Source organism: Macrobrachium rosenbergii, chromosome 56 (genome assembly GCF_040412425.1).
Source record: "Macrobrachium rosenbergii isolate ZJJX-2024 chromosome 56, ASM4041242v1, whole genome shotgun sequence".
NCBI lineage: Eukaryota > Metazoa > Arthropoda > Malacostraca > Decapoda > Palaemonidae > Macrobrachium > Macrobrachium rosenbergii.
In genome coordinates this window covers 12,413,169-12,425,677 of record NC_089796.1, presented here as the reverse complement: position 1 = coordinate 12,425,677, position 12,509 = coordinate 12,413,169, and the positions used below count along the sequence as shown (strand labels likewise).

Sequence of the window (12,509 nt, the reverse complement as noted above, 5' to 3'; positions counted from 1 at the left end):
AGACATTCCCTTTATGTTTTTTTAAACCTTTATTGGTTAAAAATTAAGAGTTTTGACTGTTTTCGTATATGTAATGCATTCTGCCTAAATGCCTCCTCCATTATTTTGTGGTCTTTTCCACTGAGCTTCGTCCAGAGCGTTTCAAGTCCACTGTTCCTCACCCCATTTCATTCTCTGAGCTCATTGTAATAACTGTGATTACCTTAGAATCATGCAGCTGAATGTATAGAAATATAGGCTATGCTTTTCTGTGATGTATAGAAATATATGCTTTTCTGTGGTGTATAGAAATATATGCTTTTCTGTGATTTCATAGTTTTAGTGAAAGGAGCTTAATGAAGACGGCCAAATTCAATATGTGTTTTGGTTAACAATGCCAGAAATGCGAAAACTAAAAGTATTTTATTTTACGATGCCGCTCATTTTGAGGGAAACTGCAATTGTCAATGCGTGTTGCGTCACTCAATTCCCATCGTGAATGTTTCGTTGCTTCTATTGAAACTCGTTCAATACTTTCAGAATACCACTGCTACAGTTACTGTGCACTATGTTAACGGGCGTTTCCGCCCCAGGTGCTACTAATGAGTACTTTCACTTTAACCAACATGTATTGGAAAGGTAGATTTATTCATGGACATGAGCTGGTCAAGAGGTTACTGCAGCAGCCTATAACTTTAGTGCCGTGATCATGAATTTGTGAAAACGTCCGATCTTTTACGAAAAAAAATCTTGTAGCGAAAGAGGTGATAAACCCGTTGTAACCGGAATGTATTTGTTATCAGACACTACTAATTAGAAAGCAAGCCAAGCAAATAAAAAAGCACATATTTATAATATAGAAGATTTAATATTAGGTGAATGAGCACATAATAGCTTAAAAAGCGTAAGGAATATTGTTGCATTGAAATGAAAAATAAACGGTGTCACATTATGACGCGGTTGACACCGTAGTTCGCGATCTAGTTATATACGATATCCGTGGGAGAAAAAAAATAAACTTGCGGCCCGTGTTTCTTCTTCACTTCCCGGCAACAGCACGCTGCGGCTCTCTCTGACAGCTCTATAATTCTCTATAACGTGTGCCAAGTGAGGGCTCCATCTAAATCGGGTGAGTGGCAGTAGACAGAAAATGTCTTTGAAAGTTGTCAGGAAATAAATTTAGATGGTAGTCATCGATAGATTTACTTTTGTGGCAGCACCATCTGTGAAGGGGGTCGAGATTCCTGCGGCTGATGCAACTTTCTTGAAAGGTGTCGTATCTCAGTTTAGTTACCTAAAGTACGCCATTAATGATTTAATAGCCCCTCCGTTGCCATAATTTATAAACTAGATGAAAATGGCCTTGTAGACAAGCGTATGACAGAATTAGCCTAATTTAGGTTCTTAGGCCAATATCCTGATAGGCTTATCCTAGGTCTATCCTGGCCTAATCTAGACCACTGGTCGGCTAAGTCTAGATTAATAGGTAGAACTATAGTATAACTCACCTTGGTAGAACTATATAGTAGCTCCGCGGCGGCGACGGCAGTATAACTTTACTTTTTCTTTTGGGTATTATTTTACAAGTTGCCAATAAGACTCCAGCCAGCCATTTTTGCGCGGAAAACCATTTTGGGTTTTTCATGCAAAAATGACCAGGAAATGATAGGGCACTAAAAGAAAATTAAAATTCCAATATAACTTAACCTAGGGGTGTTTACTGGTTACAATTTAGCCATATTAGCTATGGAGGGGTGGGGGCCTGCTATTCTGATCTCATAAGTCGTGATTTTAATCATTTTTATTTATCAGTTGCGCATAGTGTTTATGGGGTTCAAAATAACGAGAATGAAGAGCTCTTTTCAAAAATGTAGGTGACAGTGTCATAGTGCATTGGCAACTTAGAAAATTATACCTTTCTTTTTTGGTTGCTAATTACGAAATTACCTGTAATTTTTGGCACTCGAGTGTAATTAACCTGTAATTAATCACTGAAGTCCATCCAACAAGGGGTTTCCATACGCGATCATCACAAGACAGAGCATGGGTATATACGTCTGTTTCGAACGGTTCATATCCCATTCAGCAAGTGCAATAACTTGTTAATGTATGGGTACCCCCCCCCAGCCAGTACTAAACATGGCGAAGGGACATTCCATTTGGGCCGACAGGAAACAGATGCACCGCCAGTATCAGAACCCCGAAAAGTGTAGAAAAAACCAGTTGAAAAGGTAAAAACAGGCACGGAGCTAATATATGGAATTACCTTCGCCTTATACAGTTAACCTGGAATTTCACTTGTACTGTACCCTAGTATATAGGTTGCTTATTAAGAATTTACCATGATTTTTTGGCAGTCGACTATAATTAACGTGTAATTAACTTAAGAACTTCATCCAGCAAAGTAGGGGACCCCTTGGGAATGCTGGGTTTTCAGTTGGGTACACCATGGGGAGAGAGAGCTGATATGTTGTATGTTGGCCATCCTGGAATGCTATCTTGCATGCGCAGTGTTATTGGGAAACTTTTGGTAAAAATTGGAGTGGCTGGGCTAATTGAGGAAATGGGGGGAGAGGGACACAGTCAGATAGATACATAACCAGCCAATTATGTTACAATATGAACTCCAAACTGAGGAAAACCCTCTCAAGCATTCATACTAAAGGCAAACGGCAGCTTGAGGAAAAGTGGAGATAGGAAGGGATCGAGAGTGATCTTACCAGGGGTCTGGGACCCTCCGCCCCTGGCTAAGTAACTTGGCCCACTAGGTTAGGTTAAGGAAAGTTAGGATAGTACAGTTCTTTTTATAGTAGGTTCCTTCACTGGGCCCCTCCCCTTCCCTTAGCCAAACCCATCTTGAACATATGGCTCCCAGATGCCTTGCATATATATTCGTGGAACGATTCCGGGGTGGCCATCATGACAACATCTTGTCCGCTCTCTCTCTGCGTTGTACCCAACCCAAAACCCTACGTTCCCACAAGGTCCTCAAAGTAATATTTAACTGCCAATAAACAACACCACCTCCTTCACCAGCAACACTCAAAGTACAGGAAAACTCAATTTCCAAGGTAAAAGGCAGTGCATAATTATTCTGTAGCATGACTATAGTTTACGTAGTGTAACATAGTCTAGGCCTGAGCCTAATAGCTTAAGGGACTTATTTTTGCAAACATTTGGGGCATGTGACACCTGAAGCGCTTATCTTAAAAGTAAACTAGACACACAACCATCAACTGAAGAGAGTAAATAAAATGATCAGTAGTGGGACTGGAAGGATGTAAAATTGGAATGCATCAAAGAATGAATAAAATTGCGATCATAAGAATAAGTAGGGATGTTTTGAGCTAATGAGTATTCTTGTGAATGTAAAAAGTGTACATGGTCATGGTTCATGAGTTTACTGGGGATAGTAAGGGAAGGCACTAATGGGGACGAATTTGAGCACACACTTCAGTAAAAAATTCAATTTTGATCATCATTTTTACCCACATGGAGAGTCCCTATAATATAACACCAAGCAAAGGATCTAGGGGTTACCATCTGCGATGACTGAACATGGTGCACTATTATTGACAGGATCATAGCTAACTGTTGTAAACAATGGGAATGGATACTCAGAAGTTTTGAAAAAGAAATGTCAGCACCATGCACATGCTACGGGTGACTTTAATTAAATCATAGACTGTTACTCCTCAGTATGGTCCCCATACCAAACTCACCAAATGATTATATTAAAAGGTTTTAGCTTGCATGAGTTTCCCTTCTATGTTAGATTAACATCTAGCATAGGCATGAATACCATAAAATATCTGTACTCCTATAAAATTAAAGATTGCTTGATTCCAAATCTACCAACACAAGTCATTAAAACCAGAAAACTTTGCCAGTTTTTTATAAGAAAATAAACATTCATATTTCTTAAGATAAACATTTTGTAATTTCACAGTTTGTGTTGGTAGTGATAAAAACATGTTTGTTCCTACACAAATACAAACCCTTGGTCCTTTACATATGGGAATACTTTCAGCGAAGCTGAACTGGCCACTAAAGGCATGTGTTGGTATTACTACCAGCTCAGCAGGTGGTTGGTAACAGTGGGAAGCCCACGGTACCAACCGCCCAGCTTCACGCATCCACTTTACTTTCCGGCCTCGTCTGAAGCAGACATGTTTCCTGACTCTGCTTAGATTTTCCTGGATGCTAAAGCTTCAACCTTTTCACGGTGTGTTTGTTCCTGTTTTCATTTTTGCTTGTTCCCCTGTGTATCTGTGCATGTTTGTAATATGGATGATCTCTTACAAACCCATGACTTGGATAAGCCTGTGTGCTGGATTTGCCCTGGCAAGGACAAGAAATGTGGCACCTTCCGTTGTAGTGCTTTAGTTTGTCCACTATTACAAAAACTTCAGGGATAATTCTTGATGGCACTAACAACTGTGCAGTACTGTATCAGCTAAGTATATTTTATTCATTCAAGGGTCTGTAATCTTTTGTAGGCAGTATGTAAAGTAATACAGCAATTTTTTTTTTACATTGCATATTTGAGTTATGTTCATACTGGAAATACTTAGCCTTCAGCTTTGAAACCACAAAGTGCATAGCTGGTATATAACCTGGTCAGGATTCACCATAAGGGAATATTTTCTAAATTAGTTAGGAACCTTGTATTTGTTGATGACAATGCATAGTCACAGTTCTGTGGAGTATGGCTGATTGATAACAGTCAGATAACTTTGGAGTGTAGTGTATCATCAGCTTGAGAATGAAGCAGGTGACTATTGAAGTGATTGTAATTTGATACTGTATATACTTAGGAAAAGTTTATGGATGAACTCAGGTTCTTAAAGTATGTATGTTGTGAGTAACAGTTTGTCAGTTAACAAATTTTTACATTATTATGGTAGAGCTTAATCTAATTCAGCTTTTCTTTTTCTTACAGAGAAGATGAAGGGATCAGAAGTAAGGGAGGTCTTCATGGACTTCTTCATAAAGAAGCACAACCACACCTATCAACACAGTTCCCCAACAATTCCTCATGATGATCCTACGCTGCTTTTTGCAAATGCTGGCATGAACCAGTTCAAACCTATCTTTGTTGGCACAGTAGATCCAAGTAGTGATATGGCCAATCTGGTAAGGGCAGTGAATTCACAGAAATGCATCCGTGCAGGTGGTAAGCATAATGATTTAGATGATGTTGGTAAAGATACATACCACCACACTTTCTTCGAAATGTTGGGTAATTGGTCTTTTGGTGATTATTTCAAGAAGGAGGTATGTTGTTGGGCTTGGGATCTCCTTGTAAATGTCTACAAGTTGCCAGCTGATCGCATGTATGTCACATATTTTGAAGGCAACCCAGCTGTGGGTCTGGAACCTGATTTAGAATGTAAGCAAATCTGGTTGGATTTAGGTTTGCCAGAAGACCGTATACTGCCTGGTGATATGAAGGATAACTTTTGGGAAATGGGTGACACTGGCCCTTGTGGACCTTGCTCAGAGATTCATTTTGATCGAATTGGTGGAAGGCACGCTGCTCACCTGGTAAATAAAGATGATCCTGATGTCCTGGAAATCTGGAATCTTGTGTTTATGCAGTTCAATAGAGAAAATGATGGTTCCCTCAAATCATTGCCAAAGAAACACATTGACTGTGGCATGGGTTTGGAACGCCTTGTGTCAATTCTACAAAACAAAAGTTCAAATTATGACACTGATCTTTTCATGCCAATTTTTGATGCCATTCAGAAACTCTCAGGTGCTAGACCATATGCTGGAAAACTGGGAAGGGAAGACCCTGATGGCATTGATATGGCATACAGAGTTCTTGCTGATCACAGTAGAACCTTAACCATTGCATTATCTGATGGGGCATGCCTGACAATGTTGGAAGAGGCTATGTACTGCGTAGAATTTTGAGAAGAGCTGTTCGCTATGCTACAGAAAAGCTGAAAATGAAGCCTGGAATGTTTGCTTCTCTTGTAGACGTTGTTGTAGAGATACTTCATGATGCTTTTCCAGAAGTGGCTAAGGATCCAGAATTTATTAAGAGTGTTATAAATGAGGAGGAGCTACAGTTCTTGAAGACCTTGGACCGTGGTCAGAAACTATTAAAACGAACCATTACGAAACTGGGAGGTTGCAAGGAAATTCCAGGGGATGTAGCATGGAGACTGTATGATACATATGGCTTTCCTGTAGATCTCACTTTGTTGATGGCAGAAGAACAGGGCCTAACAGTTGACATGGCAAGCTTTGAAGTTAATAAGAAAGAAGCACAAGAAAAGTCCAGAGGGGAAAATAAAGATAAAGATAACTCTTTCAGATTAGATGTTCATGCAATTGAAGATCTAAAAGGGAGAAATGTTTCATTTACTGACGATTCATTCAAGTACACTTACAGTTCTAAAGATGATTGTGACTCCAAATATAGCTTTACAACTTGCAAAGGCAAAATTGTTGCTATTAGATACAACAATAATTTTGTTGAATCTGTATGTTCGGGTAATAGATGTGGCATAATATTAGACAAGACAAATTTTTATGCTGAGAGTGGTGGACAGATGTTTGATGAAGGGTTTATGGTAAAAGTTGGTGATGAAGAGTCGGAATTCAAGATTGAGTCAGTTGAAGTGAAAGGTGGTTATGTTTGTCACATTGGTGTTGTGGAGGGTGCCTTGAAACTAGGAGATGAAGTGAGTTTAAGTATTGACATGGAACGTAGAAAATTGTTGATGAATAATCACACTGGCACTCACATACTCAATTTTGCTCTTAGACAAGTTCTCTCAGCTGAAGCTGACCAAAAAGGTTCTCTTGTTGCTCCGGACAGACTGCGTTTTGATTTCTCAAACAAAGGAGCAATGACTGTAGATCAGGTACGGAAAACAGAGGAGATTGCCCGGGAAATGGTCAAGTCAAACAAAGCAGTGTTTGCTAAAACTTCTCCATTGTCAGTAGCCAAAAGTATTCAAGGTTTACGTGCTGTATTTGGAGAGGTTTATCCTGACCCAGTAAGAGTTGTATCAGTTGGTATACCTGTGGAGACTTTAGAGGCTGATCCACAAAGTCCTGCTGGTAGTGTAACCAGCATTGAGTTCTGTGGTGGCACACATCTCCAACACACAGGACATGCTGGAGAGTTTGTTATTGTCAGTGAAGAAGCTATTGCTAAAGGAATTAGACGTATTGTTGCTTTTACTGGTCCTGAAGCTGTTAAAGCACTAAACAAGGCTTCACACTTAGAAAATGAGGTTAACAAATTGAAAAAGAAAATTGAAAGTAATAGTCTCCCCTTTAAGAAAGTGGTTCAGTTACTTACTGAAATGTTGACAGACATTAATCATGCACAAATCCAACACTGGCGAAAAGAGGAGTTGCGTAAGGCAGTAGAAGGCATTAAGAAAATTCAAGGAGATGCTGACCGTGCTAGGAAAAATGCCATATCGAAAGAAGCCATTCAAATAACTAAGAACCTGTTGGCAGTAAATAGCAATATTCCTTACCTGGTGTCAGAATTAAATGCATTTGCACAGAACAAGGTTATTAATGATGCTCTTAAAGAAGTAAAGAATGGGCCTCCCACAATGTTTATCAGTGCAGATGAAGACACAAATAAGATTTTGGCAATGGCCGCTGTTCCAGGATGCTGTTGCCAAAGGTTTAAAAGCTGATGAATGGGTCAAGAATCTCATGGTGCTTATGAATGGTAAAGGTGGTGGGAAACCTGGATCAGCCCAAGTAAGTGGGACCAATGTCAAAGCTGTTAAAGAAGCTTTGAGATTATCTGAAGCTTTTGCTCAAGAGAAGCTTGGTTGTGGTCCTGTAGTTTTAAATCCTCCCCAGTCTGTTAGTACATCTGCTAAGGGTAAGAGTGATCCTCAGCCCAAAGCAGAGAAGAAGGATAAAAGTAAAGGTGGTCAGAATCCTTCACCCAAATCATTACCTGGTAGTATTGTACTCCACACATACCCAAATAACATATGTGCATACCCAGTATTTATTGCTGCTAAGTATTCTGGGAAGAGCGTCACTTTAGCCCCAGGATTTGTTGCTGGCACAACAAATATTAGTGAAAACTTTGTAGCTAAATTTGGTAGAGGGTCATTGCTAGGTTTAGAAACTCCAGATGGACCTTTGACTGGAAGTGTTGGAGCAGCATGGTATCTAGCTCCGGATTCATTGAAAGGTAGTAGTCCACAACATCAAGGTCAGGTTTTGAGCTGGATGATGAGTGCTGATTCAGAGTTCCTGCCTGTTGTCTGTTCAGCTATGGGGGCTAAGTCAAAATCTAAGAATGATAATGGTGCATTAAATGCTGCAATGAAAATGTTGCAGAAATTGAATACATACTTGCTCGACCACACATATTTAGTAGGAGAAAGGCTGTCTCTAGCTGATGTAAGTGTATTTACCTCATTAATGGTAGCTTTCCGTGAAGGACTTGATGATGCTGCTAGAAAGAAGTTACCGTGTTTGACACGTTGGTTTAACACAGTCCTTCATCAGCCTAATGTTTTGGAAGTTGTGGGCACTTTTAAAATGAAGTGAATGTAGAACTGTATTTTATACACTTTCATATAAGTAAATATTACCGTACATATATTAATTAGCACTGAAGGGCAGTTTTATTTATCGGTAACTTTCCCTGCACTCCTGCCAAGTGGATGCAGGGTTGTTTGGTACCTAATTATGGATAAGGTTTGGTAATTATGAGTTTATAGATTACTTCATTTTTACATTGATTTAATGCTGGAATTGAAAATAACTTTGTCAACTGTGCTCAAATTACAGTGTTTGGCCATTTATATTTGATATTCTTATATGTGATAAAAGAATGGAAACTTACTTTTATGTGGGTATGTAGGCTTGTTTATTTTAGATGTCAAACAAAGATCTTATAATGGAAAAAGATGTGCAAGCAATCCCAAGATGTCACCTGGTGCACAAGGGTCATACCTAGTCCTCAAGCGTGTGAAAGCTTCACATAAGAATGAAAGCTTCATCTAACAATCATTCAGTAGCAGTTATGCATAGCTATTGTATTGTATCCAGATCTTTTGGAAATTTCACGTAAGTAACACAGGTCGTAAAATGTACACATTTGATATGTTTTTTTTAAATGTAGCAATCAATGGTAAAGTTTACTGTATAGCAGAAAATGCAGTAAAAAGCATTACAGGTATTTATTTCACCATCCATTAGTACCGAATCCTTCCAGTTTATATTGAAACCATTTAAAACCACCTTTGTGCAAAATACATGCTGTGTAAAAATATGCTGCACGTTTTCATAAAAGTCTCAACCCCTGAAATTACATTTTCATTTTTCCCTGAGAAGTGAAGCAATGAACTGTATACCAAAACTAAAGAAATTACACAAAGTGAAAAGAAAAATATTTGCAAACAGTGCTTCTATGGCAACAGTGAATGATGATTGCAAATCATCATCATTAGCTGATGTTATTTAAGTTTTAATCTTTTCTGCTAGAGGAAGACAGTGGAGTAGACAATCTAAGGAAAATAACCAAGCCTGAGCATCTTCTTTTATAAGATCTTTTATGTTGAAATAAGCTTTAGAGTATCTTAAAGTTGTGATGGTATTTATTTGATCCAAAGGTTTTCTGTGGATAATTATTATAAGGTTCTCTGGTGCTTATTTACTTATTTCAAGGAGTACCAGGTTGGTGATGAAGTGCTTAGCCATTCAATAAAAATTATGTATAGTTGTGACTGGATAGTTCTTTAATTATTTAAAAGTTTTGAGGTCATTTCAGGCTGCAAGTGCATATAGAGGTGTGCAATACCCTATGCCAGTCTGCTATTATAATTTTAGTATTTGCAAAGCCTTAATAATTGTTTGATACCTCTTGTTACAATTTTAATAAAAAAAAATAGTATGACCCTTTGTCTTAGTTCTCCATATGCATGTTAGTGGCTACATTATGAGCAAAGTAAAAAAATGTTTGGTTATTCCATAAAAAGTACTGATTAAGGAAGTTGAACTATTCTTTGCAACATGTTGTTCCATGAAGTTAACTCCAGTGCTACAGGGGATTTTGGTTAAAGTGAATGAGTTGGTAACTCGACTAGATCCTGTATGGGATTTGGAGGTTAAAATCTAGTCTTCACAGCATAATCCCTAGTGAGGGTGGCTGTTTTTAATAAACCTTCTCTGCTTATTTTTATCTTAAATGGCTCATTTTATAATTGGTTTTGGCAGATGTTTTGTGGACAGATGCTTTTCCAGACTCCCAACTTTTCCTATTTAGGCTATTCAGGCTTTGGACTGGCACAAGTTGGGCTAACTTGCCCCTGACCCCTCAGTGGCTACGATCTGTCAGCTTTTACTCCCCCTAAAACCTAGGGGAGTGCTGTGGAATGATCAGTAGCCCCTGAGATCCCTAGAATCATGGTAGAAGTACACTTGGCCAGTCAATCAACTTGGTGCTTCCCCAAATATAGTACCAAGAGGAGTTGCTGTGGGATCATTAGTCACCCTTGAGCATATTAGAATTACCAGAAAAGTACTCTTGGCTGATCAAGTCACCCTTGAGATCCCCAAAAACCCAGAGGAATCTGAATGGATGGTGTAACACCCTTGAGCACCCTCATATTACTAGAAGTACTCATGGCCATTTAGTTACCCAAATAACCTTCAAAAACTTGGGAGAACTCTGTAGGATGATCAGTCTCCCAATATAGCCTATGAATGATCAGAGTAGTGCCCTTGACTAACTAGTCACCTTTTATTCAGTAAGCTTACTTTGGAACTCATAAATTGAAAACTAAAGTAAGCCATTGCCTTTCTAGAACTTTTTCTTCATTGCACAAAGGTAGACTAACTAAATATTTACAAAAGTCTTGAGCTTTCAGGAGGGTTAGGGATGCTCCCTATAGGTGTATAATACATTTCCCCCTTCCCCTATTATATATTCTAATTAAGAGTAGGCTCTCTAAGATTTACCATGATCCTGTGCTTTCTTAAATATGAATCAAGCCTAGCCCCCCAACTCCACATTTTTTTCATATTCTTTATGTATGGACTGAGCCTCCTGTCTATGTTTCAGTCTCTGCAAGCCTTCCTAAGGTCTTCAACCGTGTCTTGGTTCCAGTAATTATGACTAAGGGTACATTGATAGAGGCTTTTCACAGCTGTAAATTCTTGCCTTTCTATATCCCTTACACTGTATGCTTGCATTGGAGTTTGGATTTGACATTAACAAAATGTAATCCTGTAAATCCGTCCAGATTAACTCTCTCTCTCACAGGTTTGCTGAAACAGTTTCTTAGAATGAAAATGATTGTATCTTACCAACTAAATTACAGCTGTGTAAAATCTTTTAATTTCATAAACTGAAAATATTTTGAGATTCTCAGCAAACAAAAATCATAGCTGGTTATGTCCAGTACTTGCCACTTTCTGTGACCATTTACACAAAATATATCTAATAGTGTTGTTGCAGTGGACTCAACAGGCAGGAATTGGGACTTGAGGAGTGACTGTTAAATTCAGCTTGTGGGTATACATTGACTCTGTGACGTGGTTTGTCTGGGTTTAAAGAGTATATAGGGAAATTAAAAGCTACAGTACGTACTGTCAACTTAATGGAAAATGGACACTTGTCAGCCTGCAGTTGGTAAAATGATGGGGCACTCCACTAGAAAAACTTGTTTCATAAGGTAAAGGACATTTTGTTATGGCCAGATGCATCAAAGATACATAATTTCATTTCTTAACAAGTGCTTGAAGGATTTCTAGTAGAATACTTCTTCCACAGTTTACCTTCTCTATCTCTGGGTTACACCTTATGAAAATATACTCCATTTTCAATGCCCATGTTTCCACTGCAGTCACACAGGCTTTAAGCATGTATAAGCATTGTAAGTCTTGCCCTATCTGCTAATAGGATATTTGTTTTACCAATTGTCGATCATTTTCTTTCTCTTTCATCCAGGTTGCATTTCCCCCTGAATCCCTATTTTAGAGAAATGGTAATTTTCTCCACTTCTAGCATTTTAGGCACCAAAAATCTTACTCCTTAACAGTGTCATGGAAATATTCTGAAAAATTAGTGAGGGTTATGGTTACAAGAATATCACCTTCAATTTTAATTTCACTGGCTGAACAATATCTAGAATCAAAGCTTAACATAGTGATAAGTGATGCTTATATGGCTCTTAATCTTTCGGAATGGAATGTAAAAGTATATAGATTTAACTGACAAAAATACAGATTTTATAAATGTTTACAAAAGACAAATAAGAGGGCAATAGTAATCAAGAATTTTATATAAGTAACTTACAAGCAATTACATTGCTATAGTTTCTATTAACCGGCAGCTAAAAGTTTTGAAATTCGCAGGTCGTGCCATTTTGTTTGGCTAGGTGACTAACCCCGCCCACTTTTGGAGGGAATTATTGTGATGTAGAAATATAGGAGTATGCTCTGAAAAGGGTAATTGGCGAAAGGATGAGAAAAATTGATAAATGTCTTGTTGGGCTTCATGCCTAAAAGATAAAAAACAG

General features: G+C 38.3%; 1 protein-coding gene across 1 annotated transcript; it reads left to right on the top strand.

Annotated features, from left to right (window-relative positions):
- The first annotated feature begins 970 nt into the window (after positions 1-970).
- Positions 971-9,346, top strand: LOC136836265 (alanine--tRNA ligase, cytoplasmic-like). The gene is given in 4 exon segments (XM_067100280.1): positions 971-1,108; positions 4,922-5,848; positions 5,851-7,627; positions 7,629-9,346. Coding segments are annotated over 3 exon segments (3,603 nt in total). The 5' UTR covers positions 971-1,108; positions 4,922-4,926; the 3' UTR covers positions 8,533-9,346.
- The last annotated feature ends 3,163 nt before the right edge of the window (positions 9,347-12,509 follow it).